The 26,129-nt window shown below is 42.2% G+C and overlaps 1 protein-coding gene across 1 annotated transcript; it reads left to right on the top strand.

Annotated features, from left to right (window-relative positions):
* Positions 1 to 13,924: 13,924 nt before the first annotated feature.
* On the top strand, positions 13,925 to 22,490 carry LOC115805564 (leucine-rich repeat and fibronectin type III domain-containing protein 1-like protein). The gene is made up of 3 exons (XM_030766189.1): positions 13,925 to 13,941; positions 16,002 to 17,372; positions 21,941 to 22,490. The coding sequence occupies exons 1-3, from the start codon at positions 13,925 to 13,927 to the stop codon at positions 22,488 to 22,490; spliced, it is 1,938 nt and encodes a 645-aa protein (XP_030622049.1).
* The last annotated feature ends 3,639 nt before the right edge of the window (positions 22,491 to 26,129 follow it).

A 26,129-nucleotide genomic window follows, 5' to 3' on the forward strand; every position in this document is an offset into this window, starting at 1 on the left:
TCGGTATCAGATGACTGTAATTTTCATTCTGTGGAGGAGTCATTGTGAGGACACTGAGGTGAGGTGATTGTTCATCCAGGTAATTACATCACTAAAATGGGGGAAATGCTGAGTCACATTAGAGGAGAGCTGACCCTTTAGTCCTGACGATGACAGGACAAAAAAACGTTTAGGTTTTCTCTCTGTGGGTCCCTTTCTCAAAGCCCTTTTCTCTTCAACATGACAAATAACTTATGGCCTCAATCTTCGGTTTCTTGCACCATGAAAGATAGCAGTAGAGTTGTAACTGTGGATAAATTGGGCACATTTATTTTACAAAAAAGACTGCAGAGCTTCTTGATGAGGATTATTTGGCACTAACAGTCGCCTCTGTCTTCTGTCTCTTGAAGGATTGGACAGCCTTCAGAAGTCACTGCAAATTACACTCTGTGCTCTAAAGGCTTAGATACACATCTGAATATTACATAACAAAGCAATTCACTCAACATTTAGTGAAATGTCAGGTTTAATTACTCTTAAAAATGATGACTGATGACATCTTGTGGAGATCAGCTGAAAGGATAGCAGTAATTCAGAGCTTTCCTGCTGTACGGTGGTACAATAATGGTGGGTACAGATTAGAGAATGCGTAGTTGGAAATCTTTTGCAGTAAGTACTCGATTGACTGTTTGATATGTCTTTCCCTTGTCTCCGTTAATTCATCTTCCCTTTTTTCATTTGAGTGTGTTTGTGTGTGGGTGTGTGTGGTATTGAGATTTTAGAAGCTGTTAGATTAATAGAGAGGGGCAGGTGGAAGAAGCTGTGAGCTGGGACACAGAGATTGAATGAGAAAAGAGATTTGTCAACTACTAAACTGAAGTAAGGGCCATTTCTGGCTGGCTAATGGGTGAAGATACCACCCCTTCTGCTTGACACTCCCTAAAGAACCATAGGAGGGAACAAATCCAGCACTGTCCATCTGCTCACCCCACCACTGTGCCAAGGTGGCATGACAGTCTAACCCACTTCATCTTTTGGAGAGAGTTAGATGAATGTGTGTGTGTGTGTGTGTGTGTGTGTGTGTGTGTGTGTGTGTGTGTGTGTGTGTTCAGGGGAGGGGGGAGGCAGAGACAGGATGGAGAGCATATACTTGTAGGCCAAGTAAGACTAGCTGGACTCTTACCTTCTGGCTTTCTTTTTCATGTCATCATGCCCATCACTGACACACAACAACAACAACAATAACAACAACAACAGCAAAACCACTGAGATATTGTGAGAACATATGACTACTGCCTGGGATCGGTTAGCCTAACAAAGAGAGAACTATCTGCAGGATAGAGCAAATGTGAGGAGCAAGCAAAGGAGAGATAGAGGACAAAAGACGAGGTAAGAGCAGAGGATAAGAAAAGAAAAAAATGAGAAAGGAGGACAGAGGATAAGAGTAATAGAGAAAGGAGGATAGGAGACAAGAGGGAAAGGGAGGAAGAGAGAGCAGATGAGAGGATAGAGGAGAGATTAGCGGGGTGTTCTCGCTGTGAGATTGTGTGCTGGAGAATGAGTATGATTCAGCAGCCTTACACATCCCAGCTGCAGACAGCCAGAGACCAGCACTCTGCAGGCTGGACTAGTATTATCTCTCTCCCATCTCTGATTGATTTCTCCTCTTTGATGCACCCAGGTCTCCACTCTAGTCAGATTCTAATTAAGATTCAACAGCAGCTTGTGGTGGAAGGTGAACAGGGGGCTATTGAGAGGTAGTAATCATATCACATTGCATTAAACAGTAGGGGTGTACCAAGTATGCAGATTTGAGGCGCAATTAAAATACAACATAAGACGTAAACATTAACTGATAGACATTAAACAAAGGGACAAAAAGAAATCTGATGTGGTGTGTGTGTGTGTGTGTGTTTGTTTGTTTATTCAGGGTTTTTTTTTTTTGGGGGGGGGGGGGGGCTGGAATTGGGTCATCTATCTGACAAGTGCTCACCCAGTGCTTCTCTCTGCGTTTGCTTAGTTTCATCTCAGGCAGTCTACAGGGGGAGAGAGTGATGCTTCGTAAAGCAAAGAGTTGGAGTCTCTGACACATCTACAGACATGGATGAAAGAGTGAAGAAGAGAACAAAGCAAGATTTGAGTGCAGGATGAGATGAGTTAAAGGAGATGAACTGAGGCATGGAAATCTCACACCTGTAAATTTCACTCAACAAGAAACTGAAGAGGGAAGACAGAAAGACACACAAACACGCGCGCACACACACACACACGCACGCATGCACATACACATCCACACTCACACACTCACACACACACACAAACACACACACCACACATTCAGATAGAACTTTTCAGCTGTGCACGCTGATATATTAAATCTGCTTGGGAAAGTCTGGGAGGAATTGGCACAGCTGTGAGTCGTTGACGCCTGTGGCAATGACTCGCAGCGTGACTGTTTGTGTAACCTAGCCCCCCCCCCCCCCCCTCCCCAACACACACACACACACACACACACACACACACACACAGCCCTACCCCCTCTGCCACCCACCACCAACCCATCCCAACTTTCTCCTCAGCTCCTCCATCCCCTGCTGTTCTCCTCTGCATTTTGAGACATGCAGAACTTCCCCAAATACATATTATGTTCACTTCCAGAAGAGAGTCACTAATATAGTTCTTACACTGGCTGAGATAGGACTACATGAATCACTGGCCAAACACAAGGCAGCACACTCAAGGAGAAAGATGCTGGGGGTGCACTGCTATCAAACGAGTGGCACTAGAGTCAACATAGCACTCAGATAAATTGCAGTCAGGCTCGTATCTCACTCCTGGACGACATCTCGGCACTGGACGGCCTCTTGAGCATAATAAGGGAGTCTGATTTTTCTGCTTGGCATGTTGCAATGTGCAGAGACGAGGAACATTTAGAGGAAAATGTTAGGGAAGCTTCGGATGAACGGATAGATGGAAGAATTGGTTGGATGGAGGGATGGTTTGAGCTTTGTTATAAACACTGAGTATATGCACATGACAGCTCTCATCACTGTCCTGGCAGCGTACGTTTTCTTGTCTTAGCTGTGTTGGGTCTTGCGTTTAGCATGTTTTCTTTAGCGCTATGCACTATGTTCCGTGTTCTCTCGCGGCCCTGTCACTTGGCTGGATTCCAGTCACATTGCCAGGCGCCTGTATGTCATTATTACGGCACAGTGCTCTCTGCCTGCAGAGATCTCATCATCACTGTCCCAATGGGGACACAACTCACGGTAATTACAGCCTTAACTACACACACACACACACACACACACACACACACACATGCTCACTCTCATGTGTTCACACTACCCCTAAATGTCATCGACTATGCTACATATCAACATCCGCCACCAACAATAAATCCACAAACACTCCACAGCAAGAGTTTCTGTGCAAGACTGCTTTCATCTCAGAGTCTGTCACTTCAGAAACATGAAACAAACGAAACGTTGAGGTCACCTGCAAAGGTAGTGTCTCATTTCCATAATTGAATTAATATCTTCCCTGGTATTGTCTCTCTCGTTATTACCATTGCAATGTGAAGAAATAGGAGGAGGGCCATAGGGGATTCATATGAAGATTAATGTGTTAACGTCTTTTCCAGCACCTAGGGACTCAGACCCACCAATCTTAATAGCAAGAGAGAAAAAGATGGAGGATGGAGCAGGGGGTTGGGGGGGGGGGGGGGTTAAATAATCTCTCAAGATTAATTTGTTTCACAGATTGGAGGCACTACACCTAGCAAGACCTAAGAAGTAACTCTATCTTCAGACTGCTTCCCTACGATACAGAGAGAATATTAAACCTAAATCTGTGTTTCAGTCAACTCTGAAGCTTGGATGTTCCAAATCCAACAGCATACAAATCCATAGCATACACAACATATTCCCAGAGGGCCTAGCCTCAATTGTGCAGAGTGATGCTGCAATAAAACAGATCAGATCTGGTTTGTCTGTCAGGACACAGCGTGTATAATATGAATTGCTAGCATTTCTCCATATTGCCCTGAATGATAAGGAAAACTCTTACGTATCACTGTGCTCATAGTGGAATTCTTTTATCTTATCAATAATTTGTTGAAGTAAACTGGCTCTACTTGTTGAATTCCTTGGAACATTCTGCTGAAACCTTATTCTAAGTCTTGCATCAGTCTTGTTAAGGAACGCGAGTCAATGAGGTTTGTTGTTTTTTTTTTCTTTTTTTTTCCACAGCAAAGCCCCAATTTACTCCTTTAATCTCTCTGAGCCAGCTCACTGACTGGGCTTTCTCAAGCTGTCAGCACGCCGTGGGTCGCTCATGTATTATTTCAAACATTCAATTAAGCCTTGCTCTGGAGATAAGGGAGCCAAAAGCTGAGGCGCAAACATGGGCAAGATGTGCGAGGGAGTCGACGGACAAGAGATCGACCCAAAACCCAACTGCAGTGATAATTCCTAAGGAAAGGAAAATTAGGTGACTCCCCCGTTCCCGTTCGATAAATATCGAGTCTTAGGAAAAACAAGTTGCTTGTGAAGGTGTCTTAGAAGTACTCTTTAACAAGCCTGGCATAACTTTGATTGCCAATAGTGGAGGGGATAGCGAACAAGGCCCATCAATCGTAATGGAAGCTGGTAGTTTATGGTCTCCACCAACAGTGCCTTACACCGAGGTACACTGAGCTCATTCTCTACAGACAAATCGAGGGAGCAATAAAGACTGCTTAGAGGAACGTGTCAACATTAAACGATTTTGTGATTCTGTATTCAGTTCAATGCCTTTATGGGCACTTTTTTCTTCCTGGATGTGAGAATGATGCACAGATGCTCTGATTAATAAATTACATACTGCAAATTGGGGGGGGGGGGGGGGGGGGTGGGATTATAATTTTTTTCTATATTAAATGTAAAGTAAAATATTGTAATAAAACATATTAAAGACAGTCTGTATGAGGTGAATATGTGTTATAAAAATCTGATAAATTGATTTCTAATGTTCTATAATGAAAGTCACTCAGCTTGGCCAATATTGTCCTCTTCTTCAGTAAGACCTGGTGCAGGGCGAGAATGTTCATTAGCCAAAACGGCCTCATGTCCCTGTCACAATTTTCAAAACGGCGCTGAACAAAGGCCCGACTGTCTGAACTGCTTCACTTTAACGGCCTCCCTTATACCCCAGTGTAAAGTCATTGAGCCTTGCAGATCTTTAGCGCAGTGTAATTTAGATTAATGAAGCCTGATGATTAATGTAATTAATGGGTATGAATAAAAAGGACAAAAGCCAAAGGACAATGCCTTACTACAGCACCATGGCAGCCTGAATATGATGACATGACAAGAGCTATTCTCATTCTTAATGAGAAATATTGGACTCTCTCTCTCTCTCTCTCTCTCTCTCTCTGTCTCCCTCTCTCTCTCTCTTTCTTTCTCATGCACTGATGCACAGTTTTGTTATTCTGTTGAGTGTCTGTAGGCTGCATTGATAAACAATAAATTGTCAAGGAGAAGACTCAGATCTGACTATTCGTATTGATTCTAATTATGTACAAAATGAGAGCATACCTGTTTTATTAGATTGTGCATCTTTATCAATTTCAGGCTACTATATTTCTGTTCCAATAAATTTGAGGAAGTTTTTGAAGTAGTTAGAACACACAACAAATAAAAAAGCCTCTTTATAAAGACTAACAGACTATCCAAGCTTTTATGTGCTTGTCTTAGACAATAATTAATTACAATACAATGTGATGGTTTAAACTCACTGTTAGTGACCCTTTGGGGTTTTCTGCCTCCATAACCAGGCTCATATATATATATAGGTTCTGCTAAATGTACAGGTGGTAATTTTCCAAAGAATTGGATTAGCTCACCTGAGGAGAAGCAGATGTATGTAATCCAGAAGAGATTTGAAGCCTGGGGAATTAGTGTGACTTAACTGCTGCTACACTTACAAGGTTCCTCAGAGCTAATGCTTTGTATCATGTCCTATCAGCTTTTTCGTGAGCAGAATAGCAAGCATTCTGGAACTTATTAAGTTATTATTACCAGGGATGGAAGTGATGAATTACAGTTACTCTCGTTACTGTAACGAAGTTGATTTTTTTAAACTGTTTTTTTAAACTGGTATTTTACTTTTACTTAAGTATGTTTATTTTGATGTATTTTACTTCGCTACAATTTGAACTGCCGTCGTTACAGAGTAAAAAAAAAGTCTCTATGAACTATGCGCCAGGAAATTACGTGATCTCCTACGTCAAGACAGCAAGTCAATTGCTCTTTCTATGCCAGGCGGTCGAGATGAAATAATGCATGTGGAAGCCCGCCACATTAACAAAAAAACTTGCTTAATTGCTACTTTATTTCTCGGAATGCTGGCTTTTTTCCCCTCACAATTTCAGCTTTATTTCCTGCAGTTACGACTTTTCTCGCAGTTGACTTTATTTCTCGTAATTCTGAGTTATTTTCTAACAACCAACAAGTAGCTTGAGCCATCACTTCTGCTTTAATGGTTCAATGCAATGCACGTATAGTGGCAGACAGGACCTAATGTTACAATGGCTGCGTCTGCTCTGTCCAGGTATTTTAATATTTCCCTTTGATAACATCCACCGTAGAACGACCACTGTCCAGTCTTACGTTAGCAACCGTAACTAGACGCGGGAGACCTGTCAGGCAGTTTGGGGGGGGGGGGGGGGGGGGGGGTATCGTACTTTTCGCTTTTCCAATGCCCAAAAGAAGAGAGATGTCGGATTATGGACTAATTTTTTGTTTAATCTAGATTTCCACTATTATGGATTGTTGATATAGGCTATAGCCTAAGCAGATGTGCTGATGTCACCCTTCTAAACGTTTTTCTTCAAGTCACTCAGTCCTCACATGCAGTATATATATATATATATATATATATATATATATATATATATATATGTATATATATATATATATATATATTACTACATACTAAAAAGGGCAATGTTTAAATTGATTCAATTCCCTTTTTTCCTAAGTTTTCATTGCTAGTGCTTACAAAAACTTTATTAATTTGGTCACACATTGACACGAATGAGTTTAATTTTTAGTATACTTTCTTTTCATGTCATATTTATTTTTCATTTCATTAGTTGTATTTGTTTCGTGTTTATTTATTTCATTTAACTTTTTATTGATTCACTTTATTTGATAGGATTTTTATTATTTATTTCATTTAAAAATATTTATGCAGTGTTTATTTCGTGTTTTAATTTAATTTTAATGCACTTTATTTTATAACGGTGATCTGATATTAAAAATAACATGTTATGTACATGCTCATGCCCCATCTGTATTGCCTGGGAAAGGTCCTAGAGGACATTCTATCTGACAATCTATCTCACCAGAGTAATTTGTACTCAGAGTAAACTTTGAAGAAGTTACTTTTAACTTTTGAGTAGATTTTTACACAAGTAATTTCACTTTTACTTAAGTACAATTTCACTATAGTAACAGTAAATTAATTTGGCACTCTTTACACCTCTGATTACTACTCCTTCTCAATTCCCTGCCAAGCTCTACCATAAAAAAAAAACAAAAAATGTTAATGTTAATGTTAAATGATGTTAAATACAGCATATTAGTGAATGAGATGTTTGGTATGCAATATGTAAATGAGAGGATTGTATATTTACTTTGGTGTTTTTACTTGTTTTTATTGCTTTGGAGATCATTATTATCTATCTGGAGGAATGTGTTAGTTGTATGCTTTCAAATCATCTCTGGGGCAGGAATTTTGACACTAAAATGGTATTTGAAAAGCAGTGCTGTTGTTGAAACTTTTGAAAGCAGGCTGTTTTTGGAGAACGTTTTTAGATGAACGTGCTTAGACAGCTTCTCTTAAACTTGACACAGCATATGTGTTTTCATCGCGTGCGTGAACATTACAAAACAACAACAAACTACTACCTGTGTGGCCCCTGTCAGCTCTGGCAGCTTCCTGCAGGAAAACCAACCTGTTTGTCCAAGGTCAATCCTTTCAGCTCCTGCTGCTGTTTGTTCCGCATGCATATGGTCCCGTGTATTGGCTCAGCCATGCCTCTGAGGGCGCACAGTGGAAATTTCCATCACATCTATACATTCTCCTGATGCGTGTCTTATGTCAAATATTCTTGTGTTTTTTTCCTCATGCATGCTTCCTTGCTTTGAGGCTGAATGGAAGAGTGGGATGCAATCTTTTGTGTTAGGTTTCCATATCCTGACCTAAGTTACAGAAATGAGATAGAAGCCAATGACGTGGTCTGTATCTCAAAGTATTGTGTGGACAAAATAAAGGAGACACTACGATAAAGTAAATAAAGAAGACACTAAAATAAAACATGCTAATAGGGCACTGGGATGCTTTGAGCCATCAGAGCAGTTTTTGTGCACCTTGTTAGATTCTAGAAGTACTGTACAAACACGAGCATTCTTCCATGAGAAACTCTATCATTTTGTGTGTGTGTGTGTGTGTGTGTGTGTGTGTGTGTGTGTGTGTGTGTACGCCTTATTATTCCAAAGAGTGTAGTGTCAAAGAACAAAGTGATGTCAATATGATGAATTCAAACGAGGACAATCAGATTATGCGACAAATGTGTGGAGGGGTTTTGTTAGGCTGAGGAGACAGAAAACAGGTTACTACAAGTGTGATTGCAACTCATAGTGTGAGGTGGTTGATAATCCAATTTTAGACATTATTAGCTTTAGATGAATGCCTCTCTGCACCGACTATTTCTCTGAGCCAAATTCTGAAATTCATAAACTCACGCTCCCAAGGTTCAAAGAAAGTGCCCTCTGACTGGCTGTGTGTGAGACTGTGTGTGTGTGTGTGTGTAGGTATCTTGAGACTGGCTTGTTGTGAAGGTGTGGGTAGAGTGATGAAGCACTCTCAGATTCTTGGAGGTAGGTGGGTCTTGAGTCACCTCTGTTTATTAGCATTGATATTGGAGCCTTTCAGCATTTGTTCCTTGATTTTATTGCAGACGAGTTTAAGCAGTTTTTTTTTCCATATCTAATCCAACCACAGCTTCTCAAAATGAAGAAGGGGACACTACAGTAAAACTGCATTGTCTATTGGTAAATCCTGGGCTTGATATTGAAAGAAGAGTCCAAAACCCACAGCAGAAATGAGACAGGGAAAAGGTATAGGTAATGCAGAATGAAAACCAGAGTCCAAGAGGGGTGTTAGTGAACTGACACCTCAGTTGTGGGTGTTAAAAGAGACTAATGTAGCATTAGCATACACGTCCATAAAGCCTTGGTCTGGCAGCCTCTGAAGACATGCAGGAATGTCAACAGATAGCACCCACACCCCACATCTGGCAGAGAGGCACTTGTCTCAGCTAGCTTGGCTGTTGGCATGTAGTCGAAGCCTCTGTAACATTAAAAACTATTTGACAAGAAACTCTTCCTCCATACTCTCTCTCTGACATTGTAGAATGATGGGGGAGCTCCAGACTTGCTGAAGAGAGAGAGAAAAGGAATGCAGAGGTGGTGTTCATATATATGTGTGTGTGTGTGTGTGTGTGTGTATAAATCTCGTTAAAATGCTGTTGTCATTCAGTGTCACAAGGCCAGGCGGATAGGATGAAACAGCGAGGCATTCATCCTCTCACTCTGCCTGGAAACATGCAAGGGCATACGTGGGCACACGAAGTTAACTTGGATAAATTGCTCCTCTTCAGCACTAGTAGACAGGCGAGCAGAAGCATGCATGCACACTCACATACACACACACACACACACACTCACACATGCACGCACACACACCTAAGCCCACACAGAATGCTAAAAAAACATAAACAGAATTAGCATTACGTGGCTACCCTTGCCTTGACGCGAGAAGCCAGAGTGCGATTAAGGTTAGAGTTGTTGTTGGAGGGCACAACTGTTCCATTCTACCACTTTTTTTTGGGGAGGAGTTTTGGTTACTCTCTGTGTGTGTGTGTGTGTGTGTGTGGTGCGCACGTGCATGAGTGAGTGTGTGCATATGTGCATATATATGTGTGCCAGGGTTTCCGCCAGGATAAATTTAAAACTTACCGGTCATTTTTCAATAGCAGTCTATGTTGCAAACGTAAATAGCTTACAGTGCACACCTAGGTTGATGAAAGAATGACAATGACCTCAAATCAGTTTGACTATTTAATGAATAGTAACGATTAAGCAAAATGAACAGTAACGATTGAGCAAAACCTCAACATTATCCGCTAAAATGTAGGCTATTACAAAACATCTGTAACCTGTAACATCTGTACCCCAGGCCTAGACAGCATCAAATGTAGCCTATAGGCTACCAGGTAAGATTTTATTTCCTCCTTTTTTCCTCCTCCGCTGCCGTCTTGAATCAAACATGTCCAATGTGTCTTTGCAGTTTGCAATGCGCATAAGCTGCATCACTGTCATACATTTTGTATGAACATTACTACTGGACATTTTGACTGGCATGTTTTTAATTTCTCATTTTTTTATAAATTTTATCAGGCAAAAACCGGTAATTACCAGCTAACGGAAACCCTGATGTATGTGTGTGTGTGTGTGCGTGTGTGCGTGTTTGAGTGTGTGTGTGTAGCAGTGCTGTTTCTTTTTACCCTCGAGGTCATTCAGTGCCCTTATCCCCAAGGAACAACACACATGAGTGAAATCTTACCTGTTCTCACCAAAGTCTCATCCCTGACAGTCCTCAGCTAATGACCCTAATAACAACAGTCGCCTGCACCTCATTCACTCATAATCCTCTTCTTCATAGCAGCAAGGTTTTGATGAGTTTATTTTTAAGCATACTTATGACATTTTATTAGAGTGGACACAACCACGAAATGCAGTGAAGGAAAATGAGTCAACGTGTCACTGAAGGACAAAATGCTGCACAGACACTGTGTCATTGTCTCGGGCTAGAATGTGTGTACGTGTGTGGGTTTGTGTGTTTGCATGTGTCTGTGGACTTGTTTGTTACAACTGTCTACTTGCAATGTGGCACGTGTCACATCACTCTGCCAGCCACAGCAAGAGGGAATAGGGGTTTGTGTGCACGTGTGTGTGTGGATGTGCGTGTGTGTGTGTGTGTGTGTGTGTGAAGGGCCAGTCAAGCCGCTGCTTATTCAGTGAAAGGTCAGTGCTCTTAAAGGCACTGGCTGGGATCGTGAAGTAATTACTAACCCTAATGCCGTTAAATGTTTTGACACTTTGAGTGGATCAGCATACAGAAGTGCCTGCATGCCTCAATCCTATTAGTATCTTCAGCTTGTGACAGGCCCAGATCCCTGAGCTGCCCACTGGGCCGTGTGTGGGGCCAGACTGGGCGGGACTGGCTGCTCTCTGCTTACACATGTAATGAGAGTGACACAGGAGCCCTGGCAGCCGTGGTAGCAGTGTCTGGGAGGGAGACTGTGTTGATGGATCTGTCAAACACAAGTCTGCGAATGTGTGTTGTACTCTGGCGTCCTGTCAATCCATGTCACCCATCTCCCACCTCCTGTGTTTTTTGGCCGAGAGCAGAATGGAAGCTAGAAAGAGCTGTCTTGCCGCTTTACTGGTTCTTGAATGCCCTCTCATTCTGTTTGAAAACAAAGACGTGACTTCACAGTTCACTTTTAAAGTGAGTTTGTATATTCTTAATGGCTTCTAGGGTGTGAATGCAATGCTCTACATGTTTGAGGGGAGGGCATGCGCGTGTGTGTGTGTGCGAGTGTCAGGGTTCGTAAAAACCTGGAAAAGTCATGGAATTTGAAAATAGCAATTTCCAGGCCTGGAGAAGTTTAGGAAAGATAAAGAAACCCAGAAAGTTTTGGAAAAGTCATGGAAATTTAGCCACCCTTTTTCGAACGAAGCCTCAAATGTCTGTGACGTGACGTCATCATTTTGGCCTGTTTATTCGGGATACTCTACTTTCTACTCACTAATATAAATAAGGAGATGATGAGTATGAGAAACTGCTAGTCACACTTTTTTTTAATTTGACACTCTTTAATAGACATTATTTTCATCATTTGATCCAGAGTTCGCTGTCTTGGCGGTGTCGACAGTTTGCATTCCTTCCATAGCTGAGGACGCACCTTTATTCACAAATAATACAGTGCACAGTAAGCTAAACTAAACGTAGGCATACCTAACAATATTGTAGACCTTAGCATACACGTCCATAAGATGTCAATGACTAAGATAGCCATTTTACAAATTCATATTTGTGCTTGTGTTTGTTTTTGTTTGAAAGTTCTGGCTTGCACACCTGCCAACATACCTCTAAAGACGTAACAGTAGTTAACTTTATGGCTTTTCTGTGGGAGGGTCCCATGAATATTCATAAACATGCAAATGCAACACCTCCCATTAAATTCAGTCTGCTGAAGAATGAATTCATGCTGTGTGAATATTGAGGTTCGCCATCCAAAAATAACAGCATAGAAACCTTTAGAGCCCCTCAGTGTTGTAGCAGCCCTCAATGTCATTCTCTGCCTTTCTTATGCAAATAACACTGGATGATGGTACTGAAAGAGAGGATTTGAAAGAGAGAGAGAGAGAAAGAGAGACGGGGGGGGGGGGGGGGGGTAAGAGGGAGGGAGGGGGGAGAGAGAGAGCAATTAACAAGGTGTATAAATTATTTGCCATTGACTTGCTTGGAAAGGTGAGTGAAGCATTCATGCTTCATTTTAGGTTGCAATGTGTAATTACTGGTTAGAGACACACAATGTTGGTGGACACTCACAAATGGATGTGACGCCTATCTTATCTCCATCTCTGACTACACACCCATGGTTGGTGGGTTTGCGTCCCAGCGTGTGAGCTCGGCAAAAAATGCCTGTGCGCAGAACACGATGAGCCTCTATAGCAGTGCACAGTACACAGATGAAACATATTTGCCTGCAGGATGAAGCCATCATCACTGTTTTTTTTTTCCTCTGTGTATTTAATGTGCAGTCTTTAGCCACTGAGTTGGCTAATGCGTGCAGGTGCACAGTGAAGGGCTAATTGCTTGGAGCCACAGGGAGGGCATTACCCAATCCAATCCCCTTTGAAAAAAAAAAAAAGTCCAACTGGTTGCAATTATTCGATATTCAACCCCGTCAATGTATTCAACTTCACACTGACCCTTGCACACCTCCTCCTACCCAGTCTGTAGTTAAGTCATGGATAACTAACATTTATGAGACACTGTGTGATTTTTTTTTTCTTGTTTTGTTTGGGGTTTTTTTTCTGTCCCTATACAAACCTGTATCCAAAAGTCAGGTGAGCTGTTGTACTGTTATTACTGGCCTCTTCGTTACATGCCAGTGTGCTAATGACACTCCTGCTGTATGCTGTGATGCAGAGATAGGGGACAGTGATTTGTGTGCGAGTTTAAGCATCAGTGGCATACACACACACACACACACACACACACACACACACAGGAGCACAAAACATCCTTATATGCAGTTAAGTTTCAAACAAATCTTTTCTGTTTCTGTTGGAGCATAAGGTGTATGCACACATAAGTCACATATATGTTAGGAATCATAGCATGATGGTGTACATACTGGATTTGTCCTTATACCTCTTCGAAAGACAGAAGCCCTACACCTCTGGGGATGAAGACAGAGCTCCGGACGTAGTCAGTAAAGGTTCCCGGATTCAAATAGCACTACCCTTTTTCCAGATATTTTACTCTGAACATACAGGGCAGAGAGGATTCACAGAAACACACAAGAAAACAAACAGTATTTATACTGTGCCTTTTTTATTATTATTATTATGTCCTTACTTTTGATCTTGAGACTAATGATGGGAAGAAATGGAAGTTCTCAATTACAACACTTCCTTTAACATGTACACACACACACACACACACACACACACACACAGAGGAGCACTGAATGTTCTTATATGCTCTCATGTTTCAATCAAATCTATTTCTATTTGAGCATAAGGTGTATGTTTTTAATAAAATGAGATTAGACATTATGTTTAGTTTTGTTCCAGTATTACCCTCGCTCACAGAGATACATAAATAAGAATATGAGAGAGTAACCATGCCAGATTCATGATTCATTTTCTATGAGTATCACAAATATTCTGTTTGTCTGACAGAAAATGAGAGAGTAAATGGTTAAACCCACTCAGTCTATGTCAAACATCCACACAGTAACCAATGTCCTCTCTGAAATATTTATGCAGCAAGTCAATACAGAGAGAGAGAGAGAGAGAGAGAGAGAGAGAGGGTTAGTGAAATGTGGTCTACGACAACGCGCTGGCGCCACACCAGGTCTCTCGCTGTTCCTGAATGTCTCCTAATACAATTTAGCCAATGCGTATTATGGAAGTCCTTGAGCAGAAAGTGCCAAAATGGAATTTTATTTATAAATCCTATTACACATGAACGTATATATATTTTTGTCAGGCCAATCCCTGTAATAACCCAATGAGCGTGACAAATCCCGAGGCTGCCGACTGGATGTAATTACACTTTCTTTATTCCATTATCCGTTTCATGCTGTGTTTTAAGGAGACTCTGCCTCTTGCATGGACAGAGTATGCAAAGGCATAGGAGAGTGCGGATGCACTGAGTTTTATCCTGCCTGTAATGGAATATGTAAAGGATCTGAAACTGTCTGCATTGATATGGAAGACTCATCACCTCTCTCTCTGGAGTTTCTATATTGGGTGAGAGCAGACACTCAAGTGCTCGGTGAACACGTTTTTTTAAAAAGCTGATGCAATGCTTGCCCAGACTGAGAGCTACTGTGTCTCTGGTCTTGCCTTAGTACTTTCCTTAGTTAGTTGTAGGGATAATGGGCCTCTCTTAAGAGGTACTATTCCCCCTACTCACACTCTCTTTCTCTTTCTCTCTCTCTCTCTCTCTCTCTCTCTCTCTCTCTCTCTCTCGCTCTCTTTCTCTTATTCACATAGAGAGGCAGGAGAAGCTTAGGCCCTCTACAATATATACCAAAGCACCGTTTCCTCTCTCTTGGCTATCACTGAGGCACTTGTGTTCCTGTGTGCACTGACAGCTCTGCCCAGGCAACAACATCCCTGCAGGCAGCTCAATGTTTCCCCCTGCTGGCAGTATCTGTAGCCATTTTGATAATGTTACTCCTCCGCTGCGGATGTCAGTCTCTTTCATCTTTCCGTGCCATGCTCCTTGATATTCAGAGTGGGCTCCCTGGCAGTAAAAATAATCATATTTATGTGCTTTTATGTACAAGTTATTAAAATGGAAGTGTGTGCACAAACAATAAACAAAGAGCCCACGTATCAGATATTCATTAGCATCTCGGGAAGGCAATAGCTTGGGGTAATTATTCATGTGCTCACATCCTGAGTTGGCCTTGTGGTAACACACGTGATTTTTTTTTTTTTTTTTTTGAAGAAGGCAGAAGCGGGGTATCATATATCCGAGCTTTGACATGGTGGAGGGCAATTAAATGCAGCACAGCACCAAAGAAACTGGAGCTCCAGAAAGCCTCAGCACCTCCTGCATATGTTAGACAGTGACAGGAGCTTTACATAACACAAGACTGCACTAATATGATCAGGCAGTGAAACACTGGTGGTAATCTTTTTGTTTAACACCAGCATCACGATCCCTGTAAGATCATCTGTCTTTGTAGAAACATGGCTGTGCCTTTGTTGGGGCTTCATTGCAATGTATCGGTCAAAGCATGTATTTTATATATACATTCATGACAATAAGGGCTGATTCATCTGAAGATGTGTCTCTATCGGTTTTGAGTTTAGTGTTAGCTTATACCACACGTTGCAGGAACTGGACTCAACCATTATAAATATATGGTGATTATATAAAGGTGCATGGTTACAAATACAGCTTGTTTTTTACTCTCATATTTGAATTATATATGACCATAAGCAATGTGCATTGTATTGCTCTGCCTAGTGAATTACACATGAATGGTTATGTGTATGTATGATGGCAAAGAGTTATCTCTTGAGATGGGTGTGTGAGCACATATTTATGTATGTGTGTGTGTGTGTGTGTAATGTTTCTATGTCTTTCAGTGTTCACAGGAGTGCAGCCATGGAGAAGCTGCTGCTGTGTGTAGCTGTGCTCTGTGTGCCTGCTGCTTCCATGCTGTGTCCCAAACGTTGCACCTGCCAGAACCTGCTGCCCTCATATACTGTGCTCTGTGCCAAGACTGGTCTGCTCTTTGTACCCCCCAACATCGACCGCCGCACGGCTGAACTACGTCTGATGGACAACTTCATCACCACACTGCGACATCGCGACTTCGCCAACATGACTAGCCTCATCCACCTCACCCTGTCCCGCAACACCATTAGCCAGATCCTGCCCTATGCCTTCGCTGACCTCCAAGACCTGCATGCCCTACACTTGGACAACAACCGACTGACGGTGCTGGATGACACGCACCTGCAGGGCCTAGTCAACCTCCGCCACCTCATCCTTAGCAACAACCAACTGCACAGCATCTCCGAGGGAGCTTTTCAAGACTTTCTGGAGACACTGGAGGACCTGGACTTGTCCTACAATAACCTTGTGGACGTGCCTTGGGAAACAGTGGCCCTGCTGGCTAGCGTCAACACCCTGAGTTTGGACCACAATCTCATCGAGTTTGTGCCTGAGGGCATCTTCTCCAACTTGCACAAGCTGGCACGACTGGACATGACCTCCAACAAGCTGAAGAAGATCCCTCCTGACCCGCTTTTCCTTCGCATCCCTGTCTATGCTAAGATGAAGGGTTCACCACTGACAGCTCTGGTGCTGAGCTTCGGTGGGAACCCACTCCACTGCAACTGTGAGCTGGTGTGGCTCCGCAGACTCACAAGAGAAGATGACTTGGAGACGTGTGCGTCACCACGGGACCTGGCTGGGAAGTACTTCTGGACCATTCGCGAGGAAGACTTTGTGTGTGAACCACCGATGATCACACGCCACACCTCCAAGATGTTTGTAATGGAAGGTCAGGAGGTGAGCCTGCGCTGCAGGTCAGTGGGTGACCCAGAACCAACCACACACTGGGTCAGCCCTGACGGAAAACTAATTGGAAACACCTCACGGACCACCTGCTATGAGAACGGTTCCCTGGACATCCTGACCGCGACCGTAAAGGACTCCGGTGTGTTCACCTGCATCGCATCCAATGCGGCAGGTGAGGCCACCGCCCCTGTGGAGCTGGTGGTGAACCCCTCACCACACTACAACCCCAAAGTAGAGCCTGAACCTGGACCTTCAGATATGCCCACCTCCATAAAGTCCAACAGCAGTGGGGGGCAGTCACGCACTGAGCAGCGTGTCAGTGTATCTGAGATCACCTCATCCTCCGCAACCATTCGCTGGCCTCCACAGAACCACATCCCAGGGGTTCGCATGTACCAGATCCAGTACAACAGCTCCACTGATGACATTCTCATCTACAGGTGAGACTAAGCACTTATATACATGCATCACATGTTAACCAGTCAAAAGAAACATTTTACAAAAAACATATAGTCATCTATGGGTTAAACCTAATGCTTCTGTACATTAATCCTGTCAGACAACAGTTGAGAACGCCAACCACTGGCAAACCCAGATCAAACCTAATTCTTACCCCATTTTTGAAGATAACAATCAAGCTTCTGTTTGAAGTCAGGGCTAGCACTTATTCACTGAATGTCAAGCTGGCCATGAGTGCACTTACCCAAACTACCCACGTAACGATGTGCAGCCAAAGCAAATGTATAATTGATTTGTAATTTCTTGTGAGGTAAGCATGCAGTAAATGTCTGCTGTATCTTGACAAGGGGATGGTTCTGTGCATACAATATGAGCTAATTCAAGAATCTTCCATACAAACTAGTAGGAATTTAAAGTCTACTATTTTTAATCTGATTTGATTAGTGTCTTGATCTTAAGTATGCACATCCTGATTAAATGAATGGGCTGTCTGTTGAAAAAGAGAGCCACTGCTAGCTGAAAACTGTTCTTCAGCTGAGTTTTGCAATGGTTTATTATAATTCTACTGATGAATACAGATGACCTGAGAACACCGCCAGACTCTATCACACACAGCTTAATCACATATGCAATACATAAAATATAGTTAAATTTGGTCAGTCTCTTTTACTGTGATCACTAAAGAATGGCACCCAGTGGGCTCATGACTATTTCAGCTTCCCCTGCCACTAAACCTGTTAGATACATCAACTGAACATCAAAACATTATCACTTACTTGCATATGAGAAAAGGTCACTTTGATAAACACCATGTTTTGTTGTTTGTTAGATACAATTCAAACTTAACAACGGAGAAGAAAGAGCCTCACAGCTAGTACTGACAGCAGTTGTATTGCTGTTACTCTGGGACAAAATGATAATGATCTTTTCCCTGGTGCCTTTTCTTATGCAAAACAGATTTTTTTCTTAGTAACAAGTGAAAATAAATATGATAGCTGGAAGTTCAGCATTACCCTTACCATTTAATGTTTCTCTTAAAGGTCAGAGAGAGTAATATTTGCCTTTTTTTAGCATATTAAACTGAGTTGCTCCATGCTTTACTTCTTGCCTGAAGGTCTTCTCCTACTTAGAGAATGGCTTATTGCAAAGGTCTGCACCACAGTTCTCCTCAGAACACGAATTAGTCCATTGATTTTTCTTTTAATATTCAGCTATGGCTCTTTCGCTAGTGACTCTGCACTGATTCCGCATTGACGGAGCCTGTTAGAATGTAATTAACTTCAGACATATCCCAGTGGATAGATTAAGTGCAAAAAAAGATACACGCGAAAAGCAATTTGCTGTTAATTATGCAAAAAGCAAAAGGAGATCTTTGGTCTATGGTGCTACAGAGAAATCAAAACGCCTCTCAAAATCAATTAAGCATGAATGTGCTTGACTCCCTGAAGACCTGAGGAGGTAGAGGTGGAGGTGGTATGTGTTTGAGTAGGTGGGTGTTAAAGTTCGTGTTAGCCAAGAAGGATGTGAAGGTCAAGTAAATGTCTATTGAGGTTCGACAGACGTATAGGTGGAGCTGATGTTTGTTTGCTATGGTAGATGGAAGTAAAGGTGGAGCTGGTGTTTGGAGGTGTTATTTGTTAAAGCAGATGGAGGTAAAGGCTGAAGAGATGTTTGTTAATGAGGTAAATGAAGGTAAAAGTGGCAGTGTTATCCTTTAGGAGTGACAGAGTTGAAGTAGGGAGAGGCTTGATAGTACCACCTGTGACCAATCATGAAAGTAGGAAGAAATCAACCAGGCTGGAGACTCAGTCACGCAAAGTTTACCACAGGTGCGCATGCCAGAGGAGTGTTCTAGAAAGCGGGTTTAGCGAAAACTGTTAACTCAGAGTAAGTAGTACACCTCCTAATAGAGGAGCGCTTTGACTTTGTTTTGCTAGGAGAATGAAGCCATAGGGCTCTTCTATAAGGAGGTATACTGCTTTGAGTTAACAAACTCTGAGTTTTCACTAAACCCGCTTTCTGAAATACCCCCAGATCAAACCAATAAATGAGTCATTGCAGCTTGAACAAACAGACAAGAGTACTCTGATTATATACACTGAAGGAAAGAGATAACACAAATATTAACATCAGGTGTCATGTATTTTACACACCTGTGCCAAGACACTGAACAATGCTACCAGGCAGTATCATCTCATTAGAGCACCATACCCTGAGATTTAAGTTAATTCTGTGGAGAAAATATGAGGATTTCCAGAACACAATCATGACCTTGCTCTCATCTCTGAATGAGCACTGCATAAGAATGAGGCATGAACAAGACCTCTGAGTTGCTTTGGATATTCCTCTACGACATCGGAAATAAAACTGTCAATGGTGTGTATAAGGGCAACCAGAGGTAAAGGCAGGGGTGGTGAGAGTGTGTGGTCAGGTAATTGGTGGTAAGGATGGAGAATGTGAGGTTAGATCAGAATTTCAAACATCCAGTAGATTACAATTAGATGCTGACTTTTATCAGGGAAGCAGGTGTACATACTCTTCAGACAATCAGACATTATATTTTTAGCTTGATACAAAACCAGTTTGTTTCCTGATGTGTTAAACACTTCAAAACACAGGGCTCCCCCATCCAGATTTGAGGAGCTTTGGGTTAGATGGAGCTAAAGACAGAAGAGGTAAACATGACAACGGAGGTCATGTCTGTGTATGCAGGAGAACATAACTGCCTGTCATTAGTTCTGTACTTTTGCTCTTCTGGCCCTCTCTCTCTTTCTCTCTCTCTCTCTCTCTCTCTCTCGCTCTCTCTCTCTCTCTCTCTCTCTTTCTTTCTTTCTTGAAGAGAACACTGAATTAATTTCCCATTTAGTTGTGTGTTTATCTGTCCTGCCCTGAGCTAGTTTTGAATGTGGAGGTAATTACATAGCAGCAGTTCTAGCAGATGACAGCGGGGGGTGGAAGGGCGGCGGGGGTGGAAGACTTTTGAAGTGTTCCTACTGTACCATCTTCCTAATACCATGTCACCTTTGACTTTGACTTCCCACTGACCCGCGCGCTAACAATACATGGTGACAGCTCAAAGACAAGAGGGCACTGGGGCCAGACCTCAAACAGTTTGAAAGTAAGCCTCTATCAGTCTGAGCAAGAGGATTGTCATTCAATACATGTCCGTCAAAGCCTTGCTAGAGGATTTGAGTGGATATAATTCTGAGAACTTCATATAACAGCTCATTAGTTTCTGATCCCTGAGACCCTGGCCATACATTTACGATGTATGATGCGCCTGACATTGATTGAAAGTGTTTCACTGTGGCTCAGTACAGTCATTATTTAATCAGTTTACTTGATATCAGCCACAAGGACACACAGAATAAAAAATCTACTGGTTTTAAGTGCCATTCTTCTACACCCCCATGCATTCTTCTAAAATGAACAGTGATTTTGAAATATCATGAATCCACATGCCCTGCAGACACCATATTCATAACCTAAATAAGCTTTTTAACAATGAACTCAACAAGTTTCGATATGAACCAATACACTCGCAGTAATGCTAAGTGTGTGCTTTATTGATCAGTGTGGCATAGAGTGGGGTATGAGGTCTGGGTTTATAACTAGAGTGACATGTGCTCATTATCCTGGTGATGAAAGAGCAGCACACTTGCTTGACCTTTAATGTGTCTCATAATGTTTTCATCACTTTCCCTGGTGCAGGGCAGATTAAATCTAATGAAAAATTATGGAGAGAGGAATAGAATTCCTTTTCCTCCGTCTGAGTCTGATCCCCTCCACAATATTTCCTGCAATCACAGGGTAAGAATACACGGCAAGAAAGACTACAAGCACCGCATGATTTCACTGGCTTTCAGCCATTACTCAGGAGCCTTTAATGTAAATACGGCCAACCTCCCGGTCGAGCTCACGGTCTTGAGAGCAGTCGCCCTGGGCAAACAGCAGCTTGTAATTCATCTCTTCATCTCATCCCCTTCCCGCCCTGAAGCTGGCCACGGAGCTGATAAATGAAGGCAGAGTAGCTGTTTGGAGAAGCAGAAGGGTATTCTCCAGTTCGGTCTGAATAATATATGATTTCCTCAACCCTAGTGTCATTAATCAGCCACCTCACACACTTCACCTGCAGTGTCATGAAGGTGTGTGAGAATGTTGGCGTCTGGCGTTTGAAGGTCAATGGTTATCGGAGAGTATAGATTTGGGAGTGCAGGTTATAGAAGTTATTGGCTTAAAGCTGGTAAATTACACTTCCTAATGACTTGAGCAAGTCTTACAACAAATAGAACATGGAAATACAATTCTTTCATTCCAATTATGGGCAGATTTCTTGTCTACTGTTGCTGACGCTCCCTGCTCCAACCCCAAACACAAACACACACACACACACTCACACACAAGCATACACACACACACACACTCTCTCACACACACACACACACACATGTACACACACACACTCGCAAACTCACACACATACACACACGCACACGTACGCACGCACACATACACTAACCATTTCACTCTCTCTCTCTCGCTTTCCCAGGATGATACCAGCCTCACATAAGCTGTTCATGCTGAGTGACCTGGCTTCCTCTCGGGACTATGACCTGTGTGTGCTGGCAGTGTATGATGATGGTGTGACCACGCTAACTGCCACACGTCTGGTGGGCTGTGTTGGTTTCACCACCGAGCGGGAATATCGTCACTGCCGTCCCTTACACGACCAGTTCCTGGGTGGCACCATGATCATCGTAATTGGTGGCATCATTGTGGCTTCCGTCCTTGTCTTCATCTTCATCCTTTTGATGAAATACAAGCTACACAGCAACCACTACAAGCAGAAGGCAGCACGTGTAACCAACGTCTGCTCTCAGACCAACGGTGGCCAATCAGGGGCAGTGCCTGGACCCCCACCACGTTCCTCCTCTTCTTCAGCCTCTGCCAGCAAGCCTTCAGCTCCTCTGGGAGAGAGGCAAGAGGGGCCCCAGGCCCAGGAAGGGGGCTTTGGGGGACCACTAAAAGGGACCACAGTGGTGGACCTAAATCCAGAGTATGGAAAGTCAGTGAAGGAGGAAGACTCCATATCGCAATAACACTGGATCAGATCATGTCCCCACCCCCTCCTCATCTTCCTCCTCCTCCTCTTCCTCCACCTTCTCTTCTTCCCTCTGTCCTCTTCTTTTTTTTTCTGGTGCTGGGGTCTTTCTGCCTTATTGAGGATTATCTCCTGTCCAAGGTAAGCTTTTTCTTTCTCTCTCTCTCTCTTAAGGTCAGTTGCTAGGCAACAGTCATCAATGTGATAAAGGAACTTCTGCAAACACAATGGGGTTGATGTGCAGTTTCTTCATTGCTGTTCGTTATTACTTTAATGAACACAGCGAGAGATTCCTGTTTTGCTGAGTCTCTTTGTCAGAGTAACAAAGTACCTTGGATTTCACAAGTAGTGTTCTCTGAAGGCTATGCTCAGCTCTCCAGAGACTACTTTCAGTTCCCACTGGATCTGTTGGCCTACTGCAAATGCTAAAATGGCAAAATTATACCAGTGTTGTATGTAGTATTGCAGTCAGAGAAGCGAGTTAGTTCCACAGCTTGAATGGAAGAAAAGAAAGTGTGTTTGTTATGGCTGATTCTTCCAACTGAAGAAAAAGGCTTTATGCACACTTGTCTGTTGAAGACAGTAGCACTGCATGTCAGTGAGTGTCAGACCGATTGTGTTATACAGGGGAAACTTCTCTTCTCTATAATGACTTGGAGGAAAGCACTGAAAACACTCCTATTTAACTGTAGCTGTGTCACTTCTGTGTGTGTGTGTGTGTGAGAGAGAGAGAGAGAGAGAGAGAGAGAGAGAGAGCAAGTAAGTAATCATCATAAATTCACACACCATGTGAACATGGGCAACATACTGTGCTCCCATTGTGGTGCATTTTCCCCTTTCTTTCTTTCTTTCTCTCTTTCTTTCATTCTTGTCTTTTTAACTACTACTATTACAGCTAGTGCTAATACTAATGCTAATGCTAATAATGATAGTTGTATCTTATTCTCATAGCAGGTACAGCATATTCAGGTAAAGGTCAAATAACTTTAGAAGGGCTATGATAAAATCAGTTTTAAAAGTTACTAGATCATAGGGCTTGATCATAGATGTGTGGGAGTTTTGGGTTGGGGTTGGTCAAGGTGCCTGGAAATAGTGCATTTTCCTTCATCTTGGTCATTTAAAAAAGTCTCATGTATTTCTTACATTTTAGATACGTCTCACTAGCAGAGAGACCAAGCCATATTTGCAGCCTGTGGGTTTGAATTCTAGTGTATAAAGAGAACTTATTAATGCCTGAGTGAGCCTTAGGTCATTTATAGCCATGATGAATCATGTTTCAGCCCTATGATTTGCTCGAGAACTTCACCTGGAGGAACTCAGTAATTTGGTTGTGAAGAATTCTTTTGAAAGTGCATAGATGCCTGCATTAAGCTTAAAGGGTTGGTTTAACCACAGTGATCACGTGCATGTCTGCCTCTAAATATGAATTTACAGTAACAAGGCTGCACTCAGACAAATACACAAATGTTTCTTAGCGGTAGTTAAGGAGTAATGGGGATGCAGCGTAGATAGCAAGCTAAGTGTTTAAGCAGAAAAAGATTTCTTGAGCATTGCTTTCCATTTTTATCAAAATTTGATAAAGAGAGGGATTACTGGTGGATGAAAAACTTAGATGTAGTTATTCTAGCTCAAAAAAAAAAATCAAAGTAAATTCCTTACTTTTGGACGCAGATGGCTGCTAAGTTCTTGTATTGTTAGTCATAACTTCAACTCCCTTTGTTGCACACTCCTCTCCACATCTCTGCATCTCTAATACACATAAGGCAGTCACAGTAGGCAGCTGAGATCTACAGCCTCTCAACACAGGTGGACTGCGGTGGTTAATGAGCACCAGCCGTGCCCTTCTAGTCCTGCCAACACCCTTCTTCCAGGGATGACTCCTTTTAATAAGGTCTCCTAGCCCAAGAGAGCTTGGCTCAGGAAACCTGTTTGAATAGAAATTCCACTGGAAGAATTTGAGCTGGCCGACAGGATCGGAGGTCAGTGACGTGTGTTCAGTGGATACAGGTGGTGGATATGGGGTTTGACGAGCACTTCCCTCAGGCAGAGATGCTTCAGAGCCAGCTTGCCTGAGCGAAGAGAAGCGCTTGAGTCCCTGTCATTGTCCGAGGCTTTCTGTTCAAAGCTGGTCTGAGAGACTTTCCAATTATTCATGAAATAACAGTGTGTTTTTTATTCTTCAAGCCATATACCCTGTGGGATGAAAAAATTCTGGGGATTTTTTTTTTTTTTTTGGTTTTGTTTTTTGTTTTTTTCTTTTTACTGTTTCTTTACTTTTCCTGTCACTGTCAGTTGGATGACTTGTGCAAGATAAAACTTCCAGAGCTATTTTGTGAAATTCTGGGGTGTCTTCTTTTATATCTCCTCTTTATCTGTAGTTACTCATTAAAGACTCAGCTCCATAGGACTCCAACCATATGATTTACTATCTAAATGAAGCTCTTGGAGCTACAGTATTTTTTTGTAGCAGGTCATAGATTTAACGATCAGTCTAGAATCATGTGTGGATAGTGAAACATGCTCACTGATATTTTTAGACCAGAGTCAAAATGGAAGGCATGGGTTCACATTCAGTCAAGGTCAGTGATCAAACACGGAAAGAAAAACCCATCAGCAAAAGGAGCGAGTAAAAATAGAAAGAAAAGAGCAAGTCGAAGAGATGGATAGCCGTAGTTATGTTGACACTGAAGCAGCGATAACAGAACATTCTTGTCAAACTGTTTCATTAAACTCTGCCCTGGTTCCACACTGATTTTCTATAATATACAAGTACTTGTTATAGGTGCAAAGTATTTATAATTCAGGTCCCTCAGAGTTCAATTCTATTGTTGAATTTGTGAAATGCTGAGTGTTCTGCAACAACCAATGCAATGAAGGCTAACCACACATAGACAGCACAGCCTGTATCCAGTCGACCTTGAATATGTGTTTCTTTTCATAAATGCTCAAACTCTGATGGAAAAAAATCATTAACGCTCTAGTCATTCCGATACACAGAAAAGAGGCTGGAAAATTTTGCTGCCTTACAGATGACCTGCCTTAGAAAAGAAAAAGGACATGAATGGCATGTTTCAAATAACTTTATTGAGTTCATGGATGAAAACAGCCTCTTTGTCAGAGCCTGGCTGCAGTATTGTACTCAAACATAACAACATCTTCCAGAGAAGCTCATTTGTAAAATGTTTGAAACTTCCTCCTAAAAGGCTGCTGGTTTGCCTTGCCTAACCTCTTGCACATTCACATGCTTGCAAATTTTTCATGTCTGGGTGAAAACCAAACTTGTGATCAAATGATAATTGACCTCTAATTTAGTTCTAATTCATTCTTTACTCGTCTATTTATTAAAAATGAAGAAGCCCCATGGGTCTTCCCATTTGCAAAACTAACTCAAACCAGAGCTGAAACAAGGCTAATACACTAACAAATGTTTAAAGGGAAAGAACAGCACAAAGAGCCTGTGAAACAGCTAGAGATGATATAAGGAAAGAGAAGAGAAGACAAAGAGAGAGTGGGAGAGAGAAGAGGGAGAGCGTAGGACTTCTATGGCATGATATCGAGAAGAAAAGGGGAGAAAAGAGGTGAAGTGGGTCAGATAAATAGAGACAGGCTGAAAAGAGGTACAGTCACTGATATGTAG

This window comes from Chanos chanos, chromosome 2 (genome assembly GCF_902362185.1).
Source record: "Chanos chanos chromosome 2, fChaCha1.1, whole genome shotgun sequence".
In the NCBI taxonomy this organism is placed as follows: domain Eukaryota; kingdom Metazoa; phylum Chordata; class Actinopteri; order Gonorynchiformes; family Chanidae; genus Chanos; species Chanos chanos.

Coding starts and splice junctions, on each gene's coding strand:
- LOC115805564 (XM_030766189.1), top strand. Junction 17,373..21,940: donor GATGACATTCTCATCTACAG/GTGAGACTAAGC, acceptor TCGCTTTCCCAG/GATGATACCAGCCTCACATA.